Source organism: Podarcis pityusensis, assembly GCF_964106645.2.
Source record: "Podarcis pityusensis genome assembly, chromosome: 1".
Lineage (NCBI taxonomy): Eukaryota > Metazoa > Chordata > Lepidosauria > Squamata > Lacertidae > Podarcis > Podarcis pityusensis.
Genome location: NC_138028.1, coordinates 29,657,354 through 29,671,378, shown reverse-complemented (window position 1 = coordinate 29,671,378; position 14,025 = coordinate 29,657,354). Strand labels below are relative to the sequence as shown.

The following is a 14,025-nucleotide window of genomic DNA, read 5'->3' as shown; positions in this document are numbered from 1 at the left end:
AGCAGCAATACAAGGCCTATGCTGCTCGGAGGCAGGGGGGGGGGGCTTTCGTGAAGAATGCCTGGGAGGCCACTGTTCTGACTGCTTGCCTTAGAAACACACAGCGCCTGCATACAAAGGTCTCTTTTGTTCAGTCCGGAGGTGGTCTTTCTAGAAAGGTTTCACTGTATTAAGTTCACACAAAGCTGAAAGATTCTATTTGGCAGGGGCTGGTCTTTTAGCAGGCTACTTCTAAACGGATTTGTAACTTAAACTTGAAAGTATCTTTGATAGAACACAGAAACTCCAGCTTTGGAGCTCACTCACCAAGAATTCCACCACCACCCCTCCCTTGCCAATTGCTATCTGAGGAGGCAGCTTGCACTGTGCAAAAATATCCAGGAATGCTCTGTGATTCCATGCAGTGACAAAAAACAAGGCAAGTAGGATGTGGAACCGGGCAATAATCCAGCTTCCCAAGAGTCTGGGAGTCTAACCTCCTACAGAAGTAGCTTCATATATCCCTGCTCCCATAAGTCAAATGTCAATTCCCTAACCGTTTCTTCTGCTACTGCTGTAGCACCAACTATTTTGAAGGGAGTTGGGTATACATCCAATTGTTACTACTTCTGCTAGAGCTAAACGACCACTATCTCCCTATATAACCTACCCGATTTTTGCTGGCATATACAACATCAAAGGTACAACAGGTGAATCTTCATTTCCATAGATGATGAAGCCCATTTCCTTAAGCCGTCTTCGGAAATACCTGATGTTCTCAGCCAACTGTTGTATACGCTGCTTTCCTGAAAGGGAAAATCAAACAAATGAGGTTTTTGTAACTGATTCCAAAATCACATTTTGATGCCAACATGGGTGAAAATAGCTTGAGAAAGGTGGAAGCACATATTTTTAAAAAAGAATTATGAAATGCTATTTTCTCCTGCCTTGGAAAAGGCTTCAATGTGGCCAAGATTATATTGACTGGAGAAACTATCCAGCCTCAGGCATTAGAAGTAGAAGACATGAGTGAGAAGAGTGGAGAAATCCCTCTAATTCTCCTTCAGCAGGGACTGAAGGGGTTCAAATACCAGCTTAGAATGTAGAATCACTATCAGCCTCAGTTTCCCATCTGCCAAGTGGTTAATGGATGATGCAAGGTCTCAACGTCCAGGATATGGAAGGTTACAAATCAATCCCCATTTGGTTTACATGATTCAGAAATTAAAATTTGGGATTTTTTTATCATTAACAGCTCTTGACTATGAGACACCAAGAATATCTGTATCATAATACTAGATGGATTTCCATGCCTATGAAAAAAAGACTATGGCTTAAACATGGTTTTTGACATCTATGGAGGACAAAGACAAAGACTTGTGTTTAACTTCACTTCATTATCCCCAGGACTTGCTGTCCTTTAGGTTCTTGACCCAGATAGAGATAGAAAGATAGATATCTGGACAACCCCTACAGCACCTTCACCACTGATCTGTCAAGACTAATCTTGCAGCTACTTATTCAAATTATAACCAAATTTGTTGTGATGTGAAATCACTACTATGCAACATTAGCCACATTTTCCCACAGAGAATTTCATTTGCACTTGTTGAATAAACTAACAGATAATTAATGCATGTTTCTTGGATAGGCTGGTATTTTAAATAATTTTTCAGCAGCAGAGGATTTTCCTATAGGAAACTGATGGTAAACCTTCATATCCAGTAAATAAGTGGCAGAGAATAAGTGGTGTGTCTGCCATCCTTTTAAGATGGTAGTCCAACCCTCTCTCTAATGGCAGCAAGGACCACCCATAGGGAGCACCAGGGTTCAACGGCAACAAATACATTTCCTCTGAACTCATCAAAGCCAAGCATAAGTTGAATTCTTATTCCACAAACAAGCAGGGGAAGCCTGCAGCATCAGTGTTTGTTTTCTACCCCAGCTAGTCCTTTGATGAGAAACTGATTTCACTGGAGGACATTAGGGTTTAAAAGCAAAGTAATCACCCACAGAGGATAACAAGATCTTCCTCCCTCTACACTTGCAACACAGCTTTTCAAACAGGCATCTGTTTTGTAACTATGCGACATCCCACCCTCCAATTTCTAAAGTTTGTGATTATACTACTAACGTTGCATTCTTTTCCAATGCCTATTTCTAACGTCATCTGTGAAAGGAAACGGATATTAAACGTTTGTGCATCTGCTTATGTTTGTGCACTGCATAATAATTCAACAGACCTTTTTAGGAGGACAAGATTAGTTTCTATGAAGTTTCAAGTGTCTGCTCCTTTACATAACACATTCAATTCACAAGAAACTTTATTGCTGGTAAAAAGTGAAGTTTTGATGCCAAGGTACAAACATAGGTTAGGTCACTAAAAGTAGATGAAAAACTTGTTTTTATATATAGTTTGCAGCCTGTTTAAGTACACAGCTCTGATTTTGAGCACCCAGCAGAAATACAAAGGTGACCGGAGGAGCTTGAAAACAAATGCTTGCTGAGGGAGATGCTGAGGGAGTAGAGATTGCCACGCATGCACTTATAACAAGATTAACACACATGCACTTATAACAAGATTAACAAGCTCTGAATGAAGCACTTAAAATACTCTTCACTCTCCTTCCATGATGACAGATTGTCCACGACACCATTATGAAGAAGTGGCACTTAGCTCTGAAGCTGCCGCTTTCCTGCCCAAGGCATCCAAAGCTAAGCACTATCCCTATCAAAAATCTCATCAAGCATCTCCCAGGGTTGCTTCTAATTAGTTCACACATCGCTAGGGTTCAGGATGTACACATGCAAGGGTCTGGGAGTCTACCTTAAGCTCATGTATCATCTTCTCGCACAGTATGCAGTGCCTTTAAGGTGAACTGGACCTTACAGGGACAAAACACCTGTGCAAGGGGGTATGCAAGCAAAGAGGCAGACTTGGCTAAATAAGGCTACTCATATAAGCTCCAGTTTACATTTTACAGTTTACATTAATGGTTCTATGTGGGTTGGGGAAAGTGTACTATTGTGAATGGCGGTGTGTCAGTAGCTAAGATATGATTTTTTTTCACAATCGTAGCCACATTGTGTAGAGTGAATGCACTCTAAGCTGTGTTTGGCTGGATTTGGACCCAGTCTTTTACAACTTGCACTCAATCCATCCCTCATGGAGTGTCAGCTACAACTCTCCAGTAAACCACAAATTCTATAGTTTCACTGAGTGAAAAGTGGCCATCGCAAGTGCTGGCCATCAACTAGGGAGATTCGAAATGAGATTAAACAAATTATATATATATATATCAGAAACAATATGCCTACAAATGCCAGTTGCTTTGGATCGTAAGTGGGAGAGTGGTATTGAACACATGCCCTGTTGGTGGGATTCCCAGAGACATCTGCACTTTATGGTGAAAGGTAGGTAAGAAATCTTATTTAAAAGAATAAGAAGGCCAGTGAGCTTGAACTTCCCACTATTGCTTTAACAGCATCTTATTCACTCTTAAGAGCCAAAGCAGCTTCTGCTTGTGACAAGTACAATGAAGTTGACTTTCACCACATCTTCAATTTCCAGGCAATTGTAGCATTATATAAAAACACTCTAAAACAGCATCTGGTTGCAAATAGTAGCAAGGGCCATGAAAATAAAGGGGGGGGGGCGCCTTCCATCATTCGTTTCAAATTTAAAAACAACACTGAGACTAAGTATAACAGACATTTTAGAACTTGCCATTAAATTCAGAGGATTTATATTCACAGCAGTATTATTAAGTATTAATGCAAACATAAATCTGTCAAACATGATAAACTCTAGTTGAAGCAAAATAAAAAAATTCCTTCCAGTAGCATCTTAGAGACCAGCAAAGTTTTATTGGTATGAGCTTTCATGTGCATGCACACTTGGTATCTGTGTGCATGCACATGAAAGCTCATACCAAGAACAAACTTACTTGGTCTCTAAGGTGCTACTGGAAGGAATTTTTTTATTTTGTTTCGACTACGGCAGACCAACACGGCTACCTACCTGTAATGATAAACCCTAAACAGTGAACAGCAAATTTCCATTTAAGAAGCATTGCTGTGAATGTTCCAAGTACTATTCTACAAGTATGAAACCACCACTTGCAATATCCCCGGTTTCAAGGACCAGACTAGTTAAGAAGTATTTTCTCCATTTTATGGGAGTTTAACCATGTTGCCATTAAGTGGAATACATATCAGTTTTTTGGCTTGAAACCAGCCAAAGGTCTGGCAATCCCGTGACATTTCCTGCTCCTGGAAGCTAGACAAATTGCACCAATTCCCTCTCCCACGGTCTCCTGTGCCACCATCCACACTGATGGAAGATATTCCCCACCCCACCCCCCCAAAAAATCCCTTGAGAGAATTTTCAGGGGTTACAGAAAGCAATGAGCAAAAATGACACACAACCCATTTGTGAGCAAGAGGCTCTGAACACAGAATTACACTTATGGGATCTCTAGATTCAACACGTTTTTAGTTTGTAGATATGGTGGCAAATTAAAAAGAATCATTACTTTAATCAATTAAAGACCCAAAATTAGTAAGAATTATCAGTGTCAACAGATGATCATATGCATGGAAAGGCCATAAGGAGCCAGATTTATGCCAGATGATCAAGCAAAACAATTTTTACCTTGCATCAACTGGGCCTACTGCAGAACACTTATATTTTCACTAGTCTAGGGACAGCACCTATTATGACAATTATTATACATATACTTTACTAAATCTAGTTAAGTTCCATTGCTAAAACCACTATGAGCTCATCCAGGTTAGGTGAACAATATTCAGTTTTGCCCATTTCCCATACAATTTCAACTTTGTGGATTTTTTTAAATAAAAAAAAACCCCTATGCACTCCAGAGGAGTTCACCTGAAAGCTCAATTGTTCCCAAAGAAAATTAAGATGTAGTGGAAACAAGGTTGTTTAATAGCACAGCCTTTTCAACAGTGTGAACTTGAAATCCAGCGTTTAATTTTTATTATGTGTGCTGTCTGTCAGGGCCAGGGGGGGCTCATAAAACACTAATTTCCTGAAAATTCAAGCTTCAGGCTTCTACCACATTTGCCGTTTTTAAAGTGAGTGTGTGCTGTCTTCAGTTTTACAAGTAGCTGGCCCACAGTTTAATCAGAAATTCACAATGGAATCTGGGACATTATGTAAGTATAGAGCAAATAAAAGTTAATATGGATTATTACAAGAGAAGGCACATAAGACTAGGAGAAGAAATAAGAAAAATGTTTATTCGCATTTCCCCTGTAATTCTGGCCACATTCAACCTAACAAGGCTTAGGTAACTCTGGCTGCATTTATATGTTTTCCTGGCTTTGATTTGAGAGAAACTGGGGGAAATTATTTAAACATTTATTCGGGGTGGGTGTGGAGAAGATGGCCACAATTTTTAAGGCCTGCTCCATAATGCTTCTGGCAGCTGAATGACACTACTCTCTCTCTTCAGTTACCAGGAGAAATTGGCACATCTGCTTCTCTTGGGCTTAGTGCTGCACAAAAGACAATGGAATATAGCATGTATGGAGTCACTGACAAATCTAGCTGGAATGCAAGAGAACTGAAAGAACAATAGTGGGCTAGTCCAGGTTTGTACTCAATTTAGAGCTAGGTAGCATTGAGTTGGTTGGACAGTGTTCTCGAAGCTACAAACATGAGTCTGACCAAACTGCGGGAGGCAGTGGAAGACAGGAGTGCCTGGTGTGCTCTGGTCCATGGGGTCACAAAGAGTTGGACACGACTAAACGACTAAACAACAACAACAAAGCATTGAGTGGTTATTTATTTGGTACAATTTAAACCATAAAAACTTCAAATAATTACAAATAAAACATAGGTAAAATCAGCAAAACTTTAAAAAACAAGTGTATATTGCATCTCTGAGAATAACTGCCTATATCAATAGGCAGAGCGTTTCAAAGCGCAGATGCTGCCACACTTAAAGATCCAACTCCTCTCAAATGGACTTGTAAATTATATGACACATGTAGAAGTCAAGTCAAGGCGAACCTTCAAGTAAGCTGGCCCCAAGCTATTAAGGCTTTATAGACCAAAAGTAAAACTGTGAACGTAAAGTAACAGTAAAACTATGAACGTAAAGTAACAACTCAATAGCCATTGCAAATCTTTGAGCAGTGGTGTACTATGGTGATGGAATCTCATGCCTATTTAAAGCTCATGGTGCATAGTACCATCACTTTATCAAGAACTGTAAAGTATTGTGGCACAAGTTCTTGGATGTGAGAAATGTTCCTGTTTATGGAGAATTCCCAAAAGACATACACATAACTTCATACACAAGTATAAACCAGTTGTGTATACAAAAGATAAGCAAGAAATCCTAGTGTAAGTGAATGTACTGCTCCTTAGGAGTTTGGTCCATTGGGCATGGGACAAGCTTCAGCTACAACAACTAAAGGGCGGGGCGGGGTTTCTGGCCCCAAGCACTAGATGAATTGGGAAAGGGGCACCAGGAAACCACTTGCCAGTAGTTTTGAATCTCCTGGGGTAAAAGAAATGCCTACTCCAAGAACCAGATACTGCTCCCTGTATGACTAATACATCATGGATTCCTAAGGTTGGCTAAAAGAGCTGAGGAAGTGTATTCTGTATTTGGACTGCATTTACAACCAGATGAATAATGCTTTAGGCATGTTCTGAAAGCCAGAGGAAATGTAAGTTGGGTTTTGTGAACAAAAAAACCCTGCTCCGTATACCATATTTTTTGCACCATAACACTCACTTTTTTCCTCCTAGAAAGTAAGGGGAAATGTCTGTGCGTGTTATGGAGCGAATGCCTGCGGGTGGCGGGGGGATCTGCAGTCGTGAACAGAGGATCCATGGTTCCCCTTCCTTCCCTCCTCCATGGTTACAAAGCATGGATCCAGAGGATTTTTGCATTGGGCTACTCCAAACTCACTGTCAGATCACATGTCTGTGGCCACAGCATGAACCACAAAAATCATATATCTACTATTTCGTTTAGAATATTTTTTTTCTTGTTTTCCTCCTCTAAAAACTACGTGCATGTTATGGTCTGGTGCGTGTTATAGAGCGAAAAATACGGTAACTCTAATTCATTTCTACCTTGGGCGTCAGAAGACAAAATTCCTTTGATGCTGCTGCAAATAGATGTGAAGCTTCACTCTTTTTTTCAAAGAAGAGAATACCGTACCCTGCCCTCACCTACAGATACACACACAGACCATGTGCCCTCCAGATCTGTACTTACTAAATGGAGAGGCCATATAACTTTATACTCTAAAACCAGAAATCTGGCAACATCAGTGTGCTGATGGCATCTCCAAATCTTTGGAGACTCATCTGATAGCTTTACATACTTATTCAACAGGGAGACATTGACCCACACTAGAAATTGTGACAGCAGGGGCCCATTCTAAACTAGACACTTTTCAGTTTAGTTTGGCACCAAGTACTTACACAACTCCAATACTTCAAGTGTTCACACCTTTAGAAGGGAGGAAGGATGGGAAAAACCAAAACAACTTGACTTCGCTCATGTGACCTCCTTAGCCCACTCAGTGTGACCTTATTGCCCTCTCCTACATGGCCTCCTTGGCTACAGGCCACCCCATCAGGTGCAAGGGTTACCAGATGCCACTGGAATACAGCATACGTGGGGACACTGGGGTGAGGTACCCATACCTCACCCCCTCCTTACTTTTAGCCCACACATTCAGGCAAGTAACCCAACAGGGATTAGGAGAGCTCTTGACAAGTTCTCTTCTGCTGAACACAGAGCTCCACATGATGGATTACTTAACTGTGATTCTCAAAGCAGTCCTGCAGAAGCACGACTGTCCAAAACTCTTCAAACCTGACCACTAGGCATGCATGTAGGACAGGCAGGTGGGATTAATATGACAAAATGGACAAAATATTTCAACTAGATGCACAGAAACTGATTTAAGATAGGTCTCTATTTCTGTAGAAATAAGGTGGCTAAGTATATGTCCTGAACCTCTGACATAGAATTAGAAAAAGCTTTGGAACCCATGCTCTAGCCTGAAGGAATGTATCTTGGCAACTTTGCCAGCATTTTCTTTCCAGCCAACAGCTTTGTTTCCCCTTGGTGAAATCCAAGAAACTGCAAAGGTAGCTGAAAATAGAGGCAAGTTAAGTACCAAAATGTTATAGTTCCTGTGGTTCACTAATGTTTTATGCTGGTTACGATTTACATGCTTTCCATACAACTGGATCTGAAATCAGCAGGCACAATGCACAGTATCAGTAACATTGCATTTCATAATTGAGATTATGGTATTACACAGTTAGCGCTGCTCTCCACATGTTGAAAGCACTGCATTTTCAAAGTCAGTTCTAAAAGCTAGCTTCCATTTCTTTTTTGACTAACCTGTGAAAATGTACCATTTATTATTAGATGGTACAATGAATGATCAATAAACTAGATTCCTCATACCTTTAATTCAGAGCGATGCAAACCCCTGATCTGCCATGCTGGAGAGGGGCCTGGATGGGACAGAGATGTTCCAGCCCTGTCTGGGTTCACTGGTAAGAGCACTCTACCAACAGGAGAGCCCCAATATGCCCCCACCCAGTCAACCAACTCTTCCTCTTGGTCTCAATTATGCAGAGTTGGGAAAACTGTAACCCTCCAGCTCCCATCAACCCCGATTCAACACAGCCCAAATGGTCAGGGATTATGGAAGTCCCTATCCCTGATCTAAAGCAAAGCTAGAAACTCATTAGCACACTGTGTACTTTCATACCCTTTAATCCTGCCAGTTGAAAAACTAGAAGTACTTAATCAGTTGCGTACATTTGCTATCTTATCTTTATTCTTACAGAAAGTCCTCCCTAAGCAACTAAATTACTGCCTCAATGACAGCATACAGCCAAGGAGTATGTTTCTCTGACAATACCCTCCAATTAAAGACTGTCAAAAGAAACTAACTAATGGGTTGGATGAGTCCAGTTATTTGTCAGAAATGGTGCTGGGCATGCATGCTAAGCTGCTGAGGTGCTACCCAATGAATCTAACAGTCTGATAAAACTCAGAACTCCACAGAACTGTCAGTGTCCACCATGCATTTTCATGGCCAGAGGGAATCAAACTAGCACCTCCTCATTACAACCAAAATGCTCTTCTGAATTTCAGCACAGCTTCCAAATTTATTTTAACCTCCGGCCAATCTCCCTATACATGCCAAAATCCACAGCCACAAAAACAAGCAAAGCACTGATCAAAATAGTTTCTCTACACAACATTTTTGAAACCTATAATGAAGTATACTACTTGAATCACAAAAGTTCAAGTCCAGGACCAGATAGCATTTACTTGCAAGAAGATATGTTTTAGTACTAAACCCCCTGCAACATCCCACCTTGTGAGAACTCTTCATTTGGAACTGCAGACTGTGCTTGCAAGAGACCAATCTTACTCTGTCAATGTAGAAATTATATCCTTAAAGGAAACAATCATTCCACTTCAGTCTGGAAAGAGATCATCCATCATCTGTATTTGGACAATGCCAACAAGCTCCCCAGGCAAATGGTGCCTCTGGGGCTGGCCAGGGGGTGCTGGTTGCCAGGAACTGAATTGGCCTCTGAGTAAGCAAGCAAGCGGGCAAGGAAATCCAGTCAGCCAGTCCAACAACCCTTGCTGTTGGGAATGGACAGATAAGTCCCAGGCCCCTGTGGGGCAGTGGGAGGAGGCACCTCTCTATGGGGCAGGAGGGAGCTCAGAGACCAGGAACGGTGGCAGCAGCTGCCCAGACGACTCTCAAGGAGAGGAGAGAGGAGAGAGGAGGTTGAGGAAACACTCCACAAGGGAGGGTGTTCGAAAAAGGGTAAGAGGCTGCCAGCTCTGCAGGCAAGGGGTGATATAACTGGACTCCTGAGCCCCACTGGGGTGCCGCAGAAAGAATGTAGTTGATCAAAGGAGCCATGGACTCAAAAAGGTTGAAAACGTCTGCCTTATGTATACAACAGTGAGAATGTAGATAGCACTAAGTGGGATTTAAAGCGAAGGGGGTGTAATAAAGTGGCATTTTTGCTGCACGCTCCTCTTAATCAGATATTTTCTGCATGAACACTAATGTTCTGGACCTCTTCCAACCCATGGGCCACTTTGAGAGGTTCAACCACCTGATATTTTTATGACACCAGGTGACAACTTCAAAGGGTCTCACTGTCAGCACCACAACAAAACTTGCTTTGTCCATTTGCTGTGCCTGCAAGCAGACTTTTTTCCTCTGCAGACCAGCAAAGGTATCTGCAAAGCATGGGTATAGCCAAGGGGGAGCAGCTGTCCCCCCTAAATCAAGTAAATAAATAAAAATACTTAACTCACCAATTGCATCACAGATAGCTTGGTTCTGCCCCCCCCCCAATAAATCCTGGCTACACCCATACTGCAAAGTTTGTCAGCACTATCAGCCCATCCTGCTTGATAAGGAATAACTAGAAATGTGCTTTAAGCTCCCAATTGTCCCTTTGCATCTGTGTTTTAACTTGTTCCGCACCTAACATGTGTAGCAGGAACCCCCCCCCCCCATCATTCAGTTTGTACAAACTTCACACACACTCACTTCAGGAAGGTGTATATGCTTTGGTTTAGCAGGAATAATCCCTTATAGAGTTAAATTGACTTATTTGGACAAGTGCCCTTTAAGAATGGTTTTGTTTTAACAGATTGGTTTGAAAAGTTGAGAACCATGGGGCAAGATAAATTCAAATTGGACTCAGTTTGAATTGGGCAAGTGTATCCAGGCTGCAATTAGCTTTTTGGTCCTTAAAGTGCAAGTGAGCAACTTCCCATGACTGCAAGACCAGAGCCTATAATAATAAAATCCCATAGAATGGCCAAGGCAAAGACATTTCTCTCATGACGTGTCCAAACCTGTGCCAGCTGTGGTGAGTGCCAAGCAACATGGTTAATATGAAAGCCCTAAGTGGATTCACCAGGGATTGCCACTACTGTGACACCATGCCGGTGTGAGACCACAGAAGAGCTACCTTGACACCTGAGAACACAAAAATGGCGGGGGACAAAGTAAACTGCATTTTTCAGTCATTAGTGGACCTTCCTGCTAAATGTAAAGCATAGACCACTATTGAGAAAATATTTCTTCCAAGGTGCTAGAATACCACAAATAACTGAGCAACAAAATATTAATTTTACATGATATCCTATGTCTAACTATGTGCACTGTTACACCGTTATATTTCTATGCAAATATCCTTAAGAAGCGTGACATCCAGTCCCTTTCAGGTTCACATGGACACATGCATCTGGGACGGAGAATAGGTTAATATTTACCACCTTAAATTGTGCGGAGAAAAGGATTGCAAAGTAGCCACCTTTGCAATCTTATCTCCGAAGGGGGGAACTGTAGCAGGAAACACCCCCCCCCCCATCATTCAGTTTGTACAAACTTCACACACACTCACACTCACACACTACATACGCTACACTTCTGTTATAAATTCATAGAAAATCAACCATACATCGGATTTGCACTGTTCCACTTTTATTTTACTCCATGAAGGAAAGACTACAAAATGGGGAAGGTTTGATACAGGGCAGCCATAATCCCTTCACCATACCAGCACATCCACAGGAGCCCTGCCCAGTTGCTATGCCAACCCTGATGATCCCAGACAGAAGACAATCAAGATCACAAAGAACTTGCATATGGGAGTGGATTCTGCATGGACTGGAACAAAGGACAATGATCAGATCTTCCCTCAGGGGGCAGGAAACTGCGACTACCTTTTGTCTTCAGAAAATGACTCATGGGGAGGGGGAGAAGTGAACCAGCCAGGTGACAGGACACTCAGGTTACCACCACAACTCCTCCCTCAACCCCTCCTTTCTGTAATGTATGCATGAGGTTTCTGGGGGTGGGCTTGACCTAGAGGAGGGGGAATTCCAAAAGTTTTTATAAGGTCTTGCACACCATTTTCTGTGTCTTTTCCTCTCTCCTGCAAGTGAGGGGAACACCCTGTTGCAACAGTTCAATAAAGGCCAAGCCTACAGGCTGCTGATTTGCTCCAATTTACTCTGGTTGGTGTCTTTACTTTTTGTCCAAGGGAGCCCTCGGATTTTTCCGGTAACACATGAAACCTGACTGTCGACAGATCTCCATTCTGCTCTAGCTTTTATCATTTACAAAGGTTTACTAGACCTGGCATGTGTTGCCAAACTTAGAAAGATTCAGCACCATGTATTAGCCACAATGTACAAAACACAGCTAAAGATGTGTACAACAGCTTTAAGCAGAAGTTTTAATAGAAATTAAATTGTTTCGCTGGTGTATAAAAATGATTCCACCCCCCTTCCCTTCATATTTCAGCTGCAGATTCAAAGCAGTGTGTGACCTCTCATGTACAATAGCCAGGCTATTTGTAATTTAATATGAGGACATCTCAGCTGTCATAACACCATGATGATTGCTAAGCAAATCTGGCATTTGAGACGTGCCATGCATTTATTCCTATAGACTGTGGACCAGTGCTTTCCGCTTTTATGCTAGAGTACAGCAGTTGATGCTCTGCTTATAACATAATCCTCCCCACCCCCCACACTTGCTTTAAGCTGCATGACAGATTCTTGGCAGTAGAAATACAACAGCTTTTTAACATTTTATCAGCTCATCTTCTCCTCTGAGCGGCCGTTTCCCCTAAAGTTTACATTGAAATGATCTGGGTATCCTATTTTAAAGGGAAGTATCCATGTTAGCCAACATGTACGAGTTAATAGTAAATACTAGCCAAACATCAACTCATAGCAAAGCTTTATGTGGTGTAACTCAGTGGGACAGCTTCAGTTACTCTGCAGATATAAAAGATGTTGTCCTACAACATTTACTAGTCTGTGCTACTACACATCTGTCCTTTTGCATTTAGAAGTGCTGATTGGGCTGACATTAAAGTCAAATATTTGGGATTTGAATAGTGAGTGATCCCAAAGGCCTGCTTGTTAAATTCTTTGCACTTCAGAGGGTCTCAAATTACACTGCACAATTATTAGCTTCTACAAGATTAACACCTTGAGAATATAATGCAAACACAAAACAGTAAGTAATAATGAGCAACCAGGGCCAAACCAGCAAATGTGTTAAATGCATGAACACATTTAAAACACCTTTTGTGTTATCTTTAAATAGCACCTGGGAGGCAGGGAGATACTGAACCCCTTTGTTCCCATGCTGCAGAAATCCACATCCAACTGCAGATCTGCTTTTCCTCTGGGGAGGGAAGTTTGTCCCTGGTACCAGTGGCAAAGAGAAAGAACAAGCAGGTGACAGACCAGGTCAGATGAATGTACTGACTACTAACAGAGCCTCTATGCAAAGGATGAGGGTGTTTGCTTGTACTCAACTAGAAGGTTATCAAGTTCTGAACATCAGCATCAACTACAGCTCTCATACTTGTCACTGGCAAGATTAAGAAACAAACAATCTGCATCAGCACATTAACTGTTGTGCTTAAACTGTGGTACCAGTAGCCAGTTATGTAGCTTTTATTTGGTCCCTGAAATCATGATGAAAATAGATTTAATGCACCAGGTTTCCCGAGTCTCTATTATTTGCTGCAGAAGTTTCTATTTGGTGTAGATTTAGAAGCATTTAAGTGGGAAACTCCTCACTTCTTCAGAACTGACAGTGGACATATACCTATTTTTAATTGGAATGATTTGTTAACCAAGGGCAGAAGCAAGTGAGAAGCAACTGTGCTGGGGGCCTTATGAATTACCTTCCGTAGAATGGCCTTTAGGTAAAAGAATGCGCTCATTCACAAAGAGCAACTGACAGTGATGCTCCTTGGGACAATTGTTATTGCACCCATATGTCCTATTAGACGGGAACAATAATATAAAAATTGGAGAGCCTGGGGTCAAAAATATGCACCAGGTAACACACTTCCATTTAGCTTTTCTTCTGAGATCTAGTAATATTTTACAACTTCAGAAGCAATTGCCTTTGTTCACAAGAGTCTTAAACATTTGAGAATAACTCTGTTTAGATGGA

The 14,025-nt window shown here is 41.6% G+C and overlaps 1 protein-coding gene across 2 annotated transcripts in view; it reads right to left on the bottom strand.

The window, feature by feature from the left end:
• Positions 1–14,025, bottom strand: part of SPTLC2 (serine palmitoyltransferase long chain base subunit 2) — a 75,310-nt gene that overhangs the window by 10,128 nt on the left and 51,157 nt on the right. For both annotated transcript variants that reach the window (XM_081003842.1, XM_081003841.1), the window contains exon 10: positions 650–785. In XM_081003842.1, the coding sequence (XP_080859968.1) occupies positions 650–785 (136 nt within the window). The remainder of the gene's footprint in view (positions 1–649; positions 786–14,025) is intronic.